This window comes from Gymnoscopelus microlampas (genome assembly GCF_963454915.1).
Source record: "Gymnoscopelus microlampas genome assembly, chromosome: 5".
Taxonomy (NCBI): domain Eukaryota; kingdom Metazoa; phylum Chordata; class Actinopteri; order Myctophiformes; family Myctophidae; genus Gymnoscopelus; species Gymnoscopelus microlampas.
Genome location: NC_139942.1, coordinates 15267376 through 15281219, shown reverse-complemented (window position 1 = coordinate 15281219; position 13844 = coordinate 15267376). Strand labels below are relative to the sequence as shown.

General features: G+C 43.3%; 1 protein-coding gene across 10 annotated transcripts in view; it reads left to right on the top strand.

The window, feature by feature from the left end:
- dlg1b (discs large MAGUK scaffold protein 1b) overlaps positions 1 to 13844 on the top strand; it is a 170612-nt gene that overhangs the window by 139694 nt on the left and 17074 nt on the right. For all 10 annotated transcript variants that reach the window (XM_084058401.1, XM_084058407.1, XM_084058406.1 and 7 more), the window contains 6 exons: positions 86 to 233; positions 3524 to 3659; positions 5127 to 5283; positions 6739 to 6841; positions 12393 to 12507; positions 13198 to 13374. In XM_084058401.1, the coding sequence (XP_083914527.1) occupies positions 86 to 233; positions 3524 to 3659; positions 5127 to 5283; positions 6739 to 6841; positions 12393 to 12507; positions 13198 to 13374 (836 nt within the window). The remainder of the gene's footprint in view (positions 1 to 85; positions 234 to 3523; positions 3660 to 5126; positions 5284 to 6738; positions 6842 to 12392; positions 12508 to 13197; positions 13375 to 13844) is intronic.

Here is a 13844-nt window from a genome sequence, read left to right as displayed (position 1 = left end):
GCCCGCGGGCCGCCAGTTGAATATCTATGAGCTAAACCGTGTGTGTGTGTGTGTGTGTGTGTGTGTGTGTGTTGTTATCGTGCAGGTGAACAGTGCGAATCTAGAAGAGGTGAGCCACGAGCACGCGGTCACAGCGCTGAAGAACACACCAGACGTGGTCTATCTCAAAGTGGCCAAGCCCAACAGCGTGTTCATGAACGACAGCTTCACCGCTCCGCCCGACATCACCAACTGTGAGTCCGACTTCATTCCTTTCTCCCCAGCGTTACTATTACATCTGACATCAGCAACACTGGAGCCCGATTTATACGCATATGCCCAAAATAGCCGATCTAAGAGCGTGTGATGTGTCACCATGCGACACTAGTGTGAGCTTGACGAAGAAGTCGTGTTAGATGGAGTGGAGGAGAGAGGAGTTCTGCTCTAGCATGGAGAACAGGAAGAGAAAGTGATGAGGTTACGCTTTATCTCAGGAGGGAGAGATGGAGACAGAGAGACATTGCTGTAGTGTGATTGTTCACTAACAGGAGTCTCCTCCATGTCTCTCCAGCTCTTTATTAAACGCAACATTTTCAGGTCAAGATGCCAATTTGTCAACTTTTTTTATTTTAACCAAATAATATCACTTACCCTACATTTAAAGGGCAAGACCACTTTGGTAGAGGTTTGGGTTGTGTAGGTAGTAGTTACCTTGCCATTATGTAACTCCAAAGGTGAACAAGAAATCAAAAATGATTGCTCCATTGAGTAGAAATTGATAATTCAAAATATTCTCCTCATTGACTTGACATTGTACGGTAAAACAGCTCTCAGTCACTCTTTTAGCACACTAACGCAAGCAAACTTGATTCAGACAATATAGAACATCACAAAACCCAGTACTGCTTTCTTAAAAAATGTAAAACTTAAGTTTACGAAGTTAACTTCCTGTTGATTTTACTATTTTTGTTAAGAAGAAAATCCGATCCGCGGATCCAGATCTTCAATCAGCAGGAAGTTGACATTTTTATTAAAAAAATGTTTTGTTTGCGTTCGTTAAAGTGCTAAAAGACTTTGAGAGCTGTTTTACCGTACAATGCAAGTCAGTGAGGAGCATATTTTGAATTATCAATTTCTAATCAATGAAGCAATTCTTTTTGATTTCTTGTCCGCCTTTGGAGTTACATCATGGCAAGGTAACCACACAACCCAAACCTCTACCAAAGTGGTCTTGCCCTTAAAGTACAGTACTTGAGTAAATGTACTTAGTTCCCACCATTGCAAGAGATGGGGATGGAAGGTCATTCATTCCTCCTCAGTCAGGAGGACGTGGCCTTCGGAGCACCCTGGGGATCAATAAAAAAGCTTTGCGCGTCAGGAGCGTGTGTGTGTGTGTGTGTGTGTGTGTGTGCTCCCCTGGGTGCAAAAAAGCACTCCACAACACCTTCTGTGATGCTGACCTGGCATCATTACACAACCCTCCACCAGGGAGGGACACCCGTCTGTCTTCAAGGAGAGGTGGACAGCTGTCCACCCGGCCGTCTCCTCAACACTCATTGGTGCTCCCTGTCCCGAGGCGGTAGTGCAGCGGTTGTGATTGAATACTTCATTAACGGTTTGCAATAAGTACAGAGGTAGCAGTTATACAATAATGCTAAAATGATGACACAAAAACCCCCCTCGAGGACCCCTGCCGTGGACATACTGTAACAGGACAGCTGGCTGTCCTGTCGTCCGTCCACACAGGCCAGCTGTGTGATGTCCTCAAGAGACACTCGCGGGGGCAGTGGGATCGGTCTGTCAACCTGTTAGGCATCTAAAAGGTTGCCGGGGTGAATTCCCTCTGTCTACAGGAGAGAAAAGGTCCTGCCCTGAACACACGCTGATTCAGTATTCAGTCTGCGAACAGTGATAACGGACCATTAACTGCACGCGCGCCGCGCGCCACACACACACACACACACACACACACTGCCTAGTCCCTCCCTCGTCATAGACTCAGTAGCTCAGGAGGCATGAAGGACAAACAGGGAATTAACCACGCTGGGAAAGAACGTTTACTGAAAGCAAAGATGCTTAATTTTAGGTAGATAGCCCAACCCAGGCTTCGCCACTCAGTGGCGTCAGTTCAGCAAAAGCTAAGGTATGGCAAAGGTTAGGGTTGCCAACTCCCAGAGATTAAAATAAGGGACACCTAACCTGGGCGGCCGAAACAATTTTTGGAGGTCAAACACATCCTAACGTCCGAACATCCGAACGTTCTATGTCTACTGGTGCTAGAGCTCGTGAGAGAGAATTTGCTGGGACAGAGAATTTTCTCCTGATTTGTCTCTCTGAAAAAAACAAACCAAAAGAAAACATTTTAGTGTCAGAATGTTTGGAATATTAACACATTCCACACCAGAGTTTAATATCATAATGTACTCACGAGTGCCAGCGATTTATTGTTTTGTTTTTTGTTTTTTTTCACGTCGCCACAGACCTCGCTAAATACCATAAGATCGCACACAGGGTAGCTGTGTGAGTGGCCCAGAGAAGACCGTGTCAATCGGCGACATTCCATTTTGCAATAAATGTTTCTGTTAAACGGCGTTCAGCGAGGAGAAAAAAAACTCAGAGATAATGGCGGATTAGGGGAAGATTTAGAGAGGCGGCGGGTGGGAACGAAAATCTCCGGATACGGATATTTCCATATCCGGGTGTGCTACAATGAAATGTGTCACTGCGAGAAAAAAGAAAAAAAAAGACCACTTCACGTAGAACTACGCGACTGGCACGCTGCGCAATTATTTAGGTTCGCGTAGAACTACGCGATTGGCACGCAATGTGTTAAAGAATGGTTCAGAAGCCATGTTCATGTTCACTCTCCCATTGAAATGAATAGACTCCAACCTGGTGGCCACCTACGTCACGCAGATACGGGAAGTGAAAGCCAGTTGCAATGGGCAGTCTTTTCTTTTTGTATTTGTCTTGGCTGAAAGTGGAGGTACAGGAAGTACTGCCTAAGGACATAACGTTGATGCTGTGTACTGTATATCTGTTTACATTCCCCCGGGTGCATGAACACCATGTCTTGAATGGTCGAGAAAAAAAAGAGAAGTCCTGACCTACTTTACCAGGCTTTTCTCCTTGTGAGATGAGAAAACGCTGGGAACGAGGTTATGTACGGATCTGCTACTTTCCATGCTTTTTTGTGACACTGCAGTGTGATCAAGTGGGGCGTTGATTTACCAAAAAAACACAAAAAGTTAAATTACGAAGATAAGCGTATTCTGCCCGACAACAACGACATCTGTAGAACGATATTCTCTTTTGTGTTCTATTCATTACCAGCCCCTCCCCCCTTCCTCCTCAAATCTAATCAGTCCATTTGGTGCCACGATAACACCCAGCAGGGCATCACTATGGGATGTCTGTGTCCATCAGCACAATTATTTCACCCTATTGTCACTCTCAAAAGCCAGGCGGTCGCCACGGCGATCCAGATGTTATGTGCATTTAACTGAATTATTTCTCATTCATTAACTCTCTCTCTCTCTCTCAGCCTACTCCCAGCACATAGAGAACCATATCAGCACCACGCCCCCCAACTTCCTGGGCCCGGCTGCGCCCCCCGCCGCCCCCTCGGGACGCTACTCCCCCACGCCGAAAGGCATGCTGGGAGACGACGATGTCACCAGGTAAGTCTGCCACTTAAGTGCCCTGTTACTTTCTGTGGAGCTCTTTGTACAAATAAGAACACAGCAAAAACCTATTCAAGGTTTGCATAGAATGTTTACATGCTACATGCATAGAATATATCGTCTTTTGTCGGGTGGAAACCTCATATGCCCAAAACTGTTACTTTTCAGGATTCAAATTCAAAAGCTTCAAAAGTAGCAGATCTACAAGCTCGAAACGCGTCGCTTCGCGCCGCGTTTCGAGCTTGTAGATCTACTACTTTTGAAGCTTTTGTGTGACGCTGTAGTATGATCAAGTAGGGCGTTAATTTACGGGGAAAAAAACACAACAAATGAAAATATGGGGATGGTTATTGGGTGACCAGAGGTTTCTGCCCGACAGCAACGATGTGCATAATCCTTGTCATCAGCCATTCGATTGTTAAGACGTGACGTTGCGCCCCGCTAGAATAACTTCCGGGTCCAAGTGTTTTAATGTTAATAATAATAATGTTAAATCATAATAATAAATAAATACTTTGTACTTCTATGATATTAGCATTAAGACCCTTATCAACCCTCAATGGTTCATTTCTGAAAAAGGAGGTTATTGTAAAAAGATTTACGGGTTCCAACATGTTGTTTACAATGAAGAGTGGACGGCGCTGGTGCCTTTTGGACCCGGACGTGACGTCGGACTACAAAATTACGTCAGACTTAACAACCGAATACAGACCTCTCTATTGCTGATGCACTCACACGCTGCCCCCTAGTGGCTGAGAGGCTGCACTACACTGTTCTATTCCTAACGCATTGATCAGTGGAGTCATTTAAAGGCCTGTGCTGTATTATTAGTTAATTTAAGACGCTGTGTTAATTGTGACGTACAGAACTGTACAGAGCAGCTAAACAACACTGTGGTCACAACCTCTGGTGTAACGATGAACATGAAAGGATCTGTAAGTGATAGTTTTGGGTTAAGGAATGTGTCAGAAGCACGTTCACTTCTCCCACTGGAATTGATAGACCCACCACCTTATTCTGGTCTCCTAAAGCATTGGTTCTCAACGTGGGGTCCTTGGAGGGGTACCAGGGGGTCCCCAGCTAAAATTAGTTAATATAGTGTCACAATCATTTTAACCCTTTATCCATATTTTATACTTTGGCTATTCAAAAATAGCAGATATACAAGCTCCCGAAAAATCCCGAAAATGTGTGCAAAACAGAAAGGCGAACATTGTGAACTCAAATCTTTGCTTCTGGGGGTCCCTGGCAGAACATAATTTCATATGGGGGTCCGTGACGAAATACATATCTTTTTGGGGGTCGTTGACATGAAAAAGTTTGAGAACCACTGTCCTAAAGAGGCAAGAACCTATATCACACAGATAACAGGGAAGTCAAACGGAGACAGGTCTTGCTTTTCTATTGTGTTTGTCTTGGCCAATGACTGACGGCCGTGGTGTGTGTGCCCCCGTGGTCCAATAGGGAGCCCAGGAAGGTGGTCCTCCACAGAGGAGCGACGGGATTGGGTTTCAACATCGTGGGCGGGGAGGACGGAGAGGGTATCTTCATATCGTTCATCCTGGCCGGAGGACCCGCCGACCTGTGTGGAGAGCTGAGGAAAGGAGACCGGCTGGTGTCCGTACGTACACACACACACACACACACACACACACACACACACACACACACACACACACACACACACACACACACACACACACACACACACACACACACACACAGTCATCTCTACTGTGTCACTACAAAAATCTCATCATGTTGGTTCAAGGTAGGAATGGTAAATCAACCAAAAATGTATCAAACACCGATGTTTAGAACCAATAACTGAATAATTAACCCATTAAGACCTGAGGGAGCGTCTAAAAAAAATCAAAATCCTAACAATTTTTCGGAAAAAAATATAAAAAAAATATTTTTCACGATTTTTCAAAAATAGCAGATCTACAAGCTCATAGCGCGGCACTCGGTGCCGCGCTATGAGCTTGTATATCTGCTATTTTTGAATAGCCAAAGACATCTAAAGTGACACAGATGCGTTCCAGGTATCAATGGGTTAAGACGTACTGCATGTTTAAAACAAATAAATGTTCTTATATCATCAGCAAATCAACATGAAACATTATGACTAAATTATGACTAAATGGATTAGTCTGATTAACCACTTGACCCTGTATTACACTTTGTTGTAAGGAGGCGTTCAAAACATATGTTATACAAAACCCACAGACACACTAAAGACTTTAACTGCATTATTTAATATTTTGTAGCAAAAATAGCTGATCTACAAGTTCGCACAATGTGTTGCATCATGACGTGCTGAGAGCCTATAGAACAGCAATTCTTTCCACCTATGTGTGACGCTGTAGTATGGAGGAAGTAGAGCATTCATTTACGAGCAAATATAACATCTCTGTCGGACGTAAACCTCATATGTCTCCCCGACAGCAACGATAAAAAAAAATACAAAATATGGAGTCACGAGGTTTCTCGCCGACAAATTATCAAAAGGATAAAACACAATAAAAAAAGCTGGAGAGCTTATTTCCATTGTGGTCCTGTGAGTGTGACGGCTTGGATCTACCGGGAGCGTTGCGTGGTGTTGCGTCACTGTCACTGCTGCCGTCTAGTTGACCTTGAACCTGCTCCACACAGATTCATGGATGTATGCCTACATCCATCAGCTTAATTCATAAATTAGTTTAATTAGTCCACATCGAGTGCTCTTAAGTTTTTGAAATAAGTTCCGGATTGTATCTTTAAAGGGGTTATATTTTACTACTGTTGGTAGTACTGTGGTGTCTCCACAAATATATACAGTATACTCACCTGTCGTTTTCACCGGAAATCAGCTTTTGCAAACACTTGCTATGCATCCCATGTCTATAAGGTGTTATAAGCATAGTTACGCAAGGGATAATCAACGGGGAGCAGGTCATTATTTAGAAATAAACCCTGACAGGATGATTAGTCTTTTTCACCCTGCATATAGCTACTATTTTTAAAAGTTTTGGAAAAATATCGAAAATGTTTTTGGAATATTTTGAATATCTTTGTATATATACATCTTTTCCAGGTAAACGGCGTGGACCTGCGCAGTGCGACGCACGAGCAGGCGGCGGCCGCTCTGAAGAACGCCGGACAGACGGTCACCATAGTGGCTCACTACAGGCCTGAGGGTGAGACCACCTGTCACCACGTTAAAGCTGCACCTCATTTCATCTTATATGAGTCAATGGACCGTCATCAGGTTACCACCTGGTGAACGTCCAGGAGGACATTAGAGATGAGATGGAGGATGAGATGGTTGAATAATTGAGAGGAGAGGGGAGGGGAGGGGAGGGGGTGTGTTTGGAGGGAGGAGAAGAACAACAGGTGGAATAAGTAGTGCAGTTCTCAAATTATTTCATGTCAAGGACCCCAAATCGACACGTATTTGGCCGCCGACCCCTATCTGAAAATGGTTTGTGCCAGCTCCCCCCCCCCCCCAGAAGCAAAGATTTGAGTAAAACATGCTTGCTTAGAATATATATATATATATATTCAAAGATTTGCTAAAATGTCCACGATTAAAAAGAAATAGCAGATATACAAGCTGATAGTGCTATGAGCTTGTATATCTGCTATTTTTGAATAGCCAAAAGCATAAAATAATGGTTAAAGTGGTTGAAATGATTGTGACGCTGTATTAACTACTGTTGCTGGGGGCGCCCACATTTTAGTAATTTTACTTTTGGTACTATAAGTACATTTTGATACCAATACTTTTGTACTTTTGCTCAAGTACATTTTTAATTCTTGACTTTTACCTGATACTTCTACATTGCAATATTGATACTTTTACATAAGTAAAACTTTTGAGTACTTTTTTGCTCTCTGGTGGCAAGCTGGAAGACTTATCTACTGTAGGTCTGTAAATTGTGGACAGGTGCTATTTAATGATGGTTTTGAATGAGGGTAGGGAGTGTAGGGGACAGGGACCATACCAACCAACAGAAGGGGGGGGGGGGGGTGTACCAACTACACAGACTTTTATTTGTTTCTTTTCTACATTCAAACTCAATCGTAAGCAGCCATCGTCTAACAAGCGCTGAGAGGAGCACTTCCAGAAGTTGAGAGAAAACGAGGTGGATGAAACAAAATGGCCGTTGTGTAATCCACTCAAAATGTGCCAATGGCATCGCTTTTTTCTCACGTACAGTGCTATCGTCACTGTCGGGGCAGAAACCTCATAATGAGCTTGTAGCTCTACTATTTTCACTAGTTCTGAAAGTTTTCGTTTCTAACTCCTGAAAAGTTGACGTTTTCTTTCTGGACATACAAGCTTTCCATCTGACAGTGACAGTTATACAAGCACCGGAGATTTGGATTGGTTGGGAGTGACGGAGAACAGATTACATAATGAAGTATCTTCATTTTGGATCTCGAGCGGATGGTAATGTGCGTTATCAAAGACTTTGGATCAAATTTGCACCCATCCGCTAATTAGTAAGCAGTCCTCAACTGAAGTTTGAGAGCTGTGGCTTCATTAAAAGATGCTGACTGAGGGGGAGAGATGAAAATCTTAATTTGACAGTGCAGTTTTATCCACATGCAGGCAGTGTGCATCAGAGCCAGACCGATATACATGTTAGGCTGATGTATTTACCATTAGTTGGCTTATATGACGACGTCCGTATTGGCTGTTATGCAGCCGAACCGAAGTGTCCCCATTAGTTTTACGACTTTCAACCTTGAATCCCTGTTTTGGGTGGGTCGTTATAGGTGAACATTTTTTTTTAAGTTTTGAAAAATTGTGAGGCGTTGTGATGCGGTGCGACTGCGACACATTGCTAGCTTGTAGATCGGTATCTATTATCTGTATTCTTTTTTTAACTTATTTTCTAAAATGTTGCACTTCTGTCAAATATCAGTCAAAACATGGGTATTCAGTGGTCCAGGACTCTCCAGGATCGGCATGGAACCCAAAAATGTGACATCGAGCAGCCCTTATGTGCATGTGGTCGCCCAGGATGAGCGTCAGAGCTCACCTCAGAGCAGTATAATCGTCCGGCTTTGTGAAGCTGTCTGCTGTTAAATAGTTGATGAGAAGCGATATGGGAGCTCACCATGGCTTATCGCTTTGAGTGGCTATTCACAAACAAGAACCTGTGGTATTGAATCAAAGTACATTTGCACGTACAAGGTATTTGACTTGACAAATCTTTTACACAAAAGACTGTTCTGTTGGTTTGATCCAACAAGGACACACGGTGTTCTCTCCTTCCCAGCAATGGTGTTAAATAGCTCTATATTCTGATATTCTGAGTAATCATTGCTATGATGTGTTAGTTCAGTAACATGAACTCTCTAGCTCTATAATGAACAGAAATTAAATTTTCAGGTCGGGATACCAATTTTATCCAATCAGGAGGGAGAACTCACTTAGGATACAAGATAAACGTGTGAAATTGGATTTGATGACAAATAGAAATGAGCAGACAAAATTGTAACTGGATCACTAAAATTTTAGCTGAAAAATGGGTTCTCTGATTGGCTGAAATTGGCAAACCACCTGAAAATGCATTGTCTGTTTCCTAAAGAGCGGTAGAGATGGGGTGACCCCTGTTACTGAACAAACATTATAGCAGTGATTACCATCAGAATATAGAGCTTTAACCTTTCAACAAAAATGCTTTTGTTTTAACCAAAAAATATCACTTACCCTACCTTTAAATCCTATACGTCGTTGCCCCTCTTTCCCCTTTTTCCCTTCTACACCAAATCATGGCGAACATAGCTGATGTACAAGCTCACAATGCATCACAACATGCTGTGACGGCCCAAAACGCTCCCCGAGCCATCTCTGTTACCCCCCGTTGCTTTAAATACCCAGGAAAGTGCACCTGGTGGTGTGGCGGAGTGAATGTGAGGACTGTAATAAACAAGGAAGTCGATCAGTCCCTCCGTGTCCACACTGTGTTTGTGCCGAGCGCTTCAGTCCGAAATAAGTGTGTCGTAGCCTCCGAAGTCGCCGTTGAATACACCTCAAACGGAGTTTGATTCATTCCCATTATGGATTAAAAACAACTGTGCAATCCTCTGCATCCTGGTATGTTCCTGTTGGAATATTAGTGCTGTTGGTATTTAATATTAGATATACTATATTGTTGCTTTCGTAACTCCATATGTCAACTTCTTTTTTTTTTTTTGTGAATGAATGTCCTACTTCATTATACAGTGTCACCCAAAAGTAGTGAAAACAGCAGATCTACAAGCTCACAATGTGTCACGGTGCAACATGTTATGGGCTTGTAGATCAGCTATTTTCACTATTTAACTTTTTAAAATATAATAATAAAAAGGAAAGTTTGGACATGCGAGGTTTACACCCAACATCGACAATATATATATATATATATATGTATATATTAATATTTATTTCATTTCAACTTAACCAACTCTGATTTTGTGTGGGTGAATTTTATTTGGGTTTATTTGTTTCGAGACCTTGACATTGACATTCATGTTGCGTGCGTCCATTGCGTTCCAACGGGGATTGAATTACATGCCGGGCGCGGACTATTAAAAGCCTGAGGTACGGGACTTGGGTTTATTATTATTAAGGGACTTGGAACCGATGGTGATGAACTTGAAGGAAGGGTGATGATTTGTGCCGTGCTGCTGCAAACGCTCTTGCTGAACTGATTGAACTCGGAATCATGAACCGAGTTGTGTGTTTGGGTTTACGTCAGGGCTGTCAGTTTTCCTCTATAATCCCATTTGAATTTCTATGCTTTATTATTACTCTCCGCCAGGAGAGTATTGTTATCACTGCGTTTTCACTTTCTAAACATGACACACCGATTGGTCAAGCCTCACGTGACACGTGAAATACTGTGATCTGATTGGCTAGTGACGCCACCGGGCCTATATATACATGGCATCACTCTGACAGTGTCTCCGCCACTGTCAGAGTGAGGTAAGACGGGAACCATGAAATGACTGCATGGCTGATACATAATTGGCAGATAGGACAGATAGGACATTTATATAGACAGGAGGGATATGACATAGGACACTTATACAGACAGGAGGGATAGGACACTCACACAGACAGAACGGAAGAGGACACTTACCCAGACAGGTTGGATAGGACACTTACATATACAAGAGGGATAGCGACCTATAAATACATGTGTCGCTGTGATAAGCCAGATTCCAATACCGAAAATCCGGCCACTAGCTCACTCCCAGACCTTCGAACCGGAAGTAGTCAAGTAGTCGCGGTCCAATTGTTCCTATCTGTCTTATTGGACAGATAGGACAGATAGGACACTTATATAGACAGGAGGGATATGACACTTACATAGACAGGACGGATAGGACAGGAGGGATAGGACACTTACACAGAATGAACGGAAGAGGACACTTACCCAGACAGGATGGATAGGACACTTACATATACAAGAGGGATAGCGACCTTCGCGACCTTCGAACCAACACAAGTCTTCTGGCGGAGAGTTGTGCTCCGAGGAGCACTTTTTCTAGTTATTTTTAATATTCGAATATATTGCAGCGTCACCGGCGCGTTTCACCGTTTTAGCGCGGTGCTCTTCGGCGATAGTTGAGTCTTCTTTCACTATCTCCCAGCCGTGTGGTGCCCCCCCCCAAGGTTGGTGCCCTGAGCTGCAGCACCTAAAGCCGTTCCATTAAAGTGAAATATCCCTTTAAGTAAGGGCTTAAAGGGATATTTCACTTTCAAACTTGTTTGGGGTCATTTTAACGTCTACTCTGTCTTTTGTGAGCACCCCAGACAGTTTTTAAGTTGCTTGAAATTCAAATATCTAAATACTGAATCAAGCAACTTAAAAACTTTAAGTGGTTAATTCCACCTGCAGTGAAACTCGGCGCTGACGCACAGCTGCTGCTGTAACATGCTGTTTGTTGCGTTGCATTGTGTACGCGTGGCCGTCTATTCTGCTCTGAGACAAAACTAATCTGTGGATCGATAGACGTGACAGACGCCAGGGGTCCGGCCTAATCCACGGTCCCCAAGAAGATTCCGAGACATAAAACACACTGCTCCTAGTCGATAAACACTCCCTCGCTGTGAATACCAACCAGCATATTCATATGCAACCTTTGTTTCACCTGGGACGTTTTGTTGAGTATAGGTACAGTATATGCATCAGTCATTCATATTCACATCTGGAAGCCTTCCGGCACAACCTCGGACTACAAGAGTGAGACTTGACTTAACTTGCAACCTGACAGCTTCAAAACCCATTTAGACCAGGAATGCATCCCAGTCATTTTAGATTTGAGCTATAATCATTATTTTTATTCCTTGGCTATTCGAAAATAGCAGATCTACAAGCTTGTAGATCTGCTATTTTTGAAAAATTGTGAACATTGTGCAAATCTTTGAATACATTTTTTTTTTTTTTAAAACAACATTTTTAACTCAAATCATTGCTTCTGGGTGGTCCCTGGAACAACATATTTTGATGGGGATCTCCATCAAAATATGTTGTTTTTTGTAGGTGTGTAATTGATAGAAAATAAGTAATCTTTTGGTCTATGAAGCTATCCATGAAAGCGTTTAATGTGCAGCACAATTTTATAGTGGTGGGGTCCCTGCTTCATCTCTCTCTCAGCTAAGGGGCGGGTCCTTGGACCTGAAAAAGGCTGAAGGCCCCTGTTTTACACAGTACGGTGTTTTATGAATGTAACTGTTGTCTATTACAGAGTACAGTCGTTTTGAGGCAAAGATCCATGACCTTCGAGAACAGATGATGAACAGCAGCATCAGCTCCGGGTCGGGCTCACTTAGGACCAGCCAGAAGAGGTCGCTATATGTCAGGTAAGACTCGTACTTTGGCTGTTCAAAGTTTTATTTTTTAACAACATTTTTAACTGAAATCTTTGCGTCTTGGGGGTCCCTGGAACAACATATTTTGATGGGGATCGGCCAAAAATAGCCGATCCACAAGCTCACAATGCATCGCATTACTAACGCATTGCGGCTATTTTGGGCTAAAGTTCTCCCCAGAATATGGACGCTGGGGTTCAAGTGGTTAAAGGGGGTCCCCAGTGGGTGGTTAGCAGGGGGTCCCCAACTAAATGATATATAGTTCGGAACCAAACTGACCCTTATGGGTCTGTAACTCAAAGAGTGTACAAATGGAACCAAATGTACCCCAACGGGTCCATTTGGTTCCATTTGTACACTCTCAGAGTTAAATTAACATTGGTTTTACAATTTAAATTGGGGTCCCAGGGATAGAAATGCCATTAAATGGGGGTCTGTAGCCTAATGCAAGTCAAACTGGGGGTCCTTGAATTTAAAATGGTTGAACATCACTGCTAGAGATTCTCTTATGGGGGTCCTTGGCATATCTTTTCAAATGGGGGTCCGCGGGCTAATAAGTGTCAATTTGGGGGTCCTTGACATGAAAAAGTTTGAGAACCACTGCTGTACGTGATATGTTTTTGTTGTGAACTAAATGTTTTTTTTTTGTTAAAAGTCTCTCTCTCTCACACACACACACAGAGCTCTGTTTGACTATGATAAGACCAAGGACTCGGGTCTGCCCAGCCAGGGCCTGAACTTTAAGTTCGGGGACATCCTGCACGTGGTGAACGCGTCGGACGATGAGTGGTGGCAGGCCAGACAGGTCACCTCCCAGGGGGAGCTGGAGGAGGTGGGGGTCATTCCCAGCAAGAGACGGTGAGCGCGCACACACACACACACACACACAGACACACAGACACACACACACACACACACACACACACACACACACAGACACAGACACAGACACAGACACACACACACACACACACACACACACACACACACACACACACACACACACACACAGAGTATAGGGCAGTTTTATGTGCATTAGGCCAGTGGTTCTCAAAGTGGTATTGGGGGACCCCCAGGGGTCCCCAGCAAAAGTAGTTCACATAGCATCACAATCATTTTAACCACTTTTGCAGATGTACAAGCTCACAGCGAGCAATTTTGGAAAATGTTGAATAATTTAGATTTTTACATGAATCGTCTCTTCTGGGTGTCCCTGACTCAAAACATTTTCACATTTTCTTGGCAGAGTTGTACAATGAGAATTTTCCCATGTTTGTTCTAAATTTGGGTGGTACCAGATCATGGTACTCCACACACACACACACACA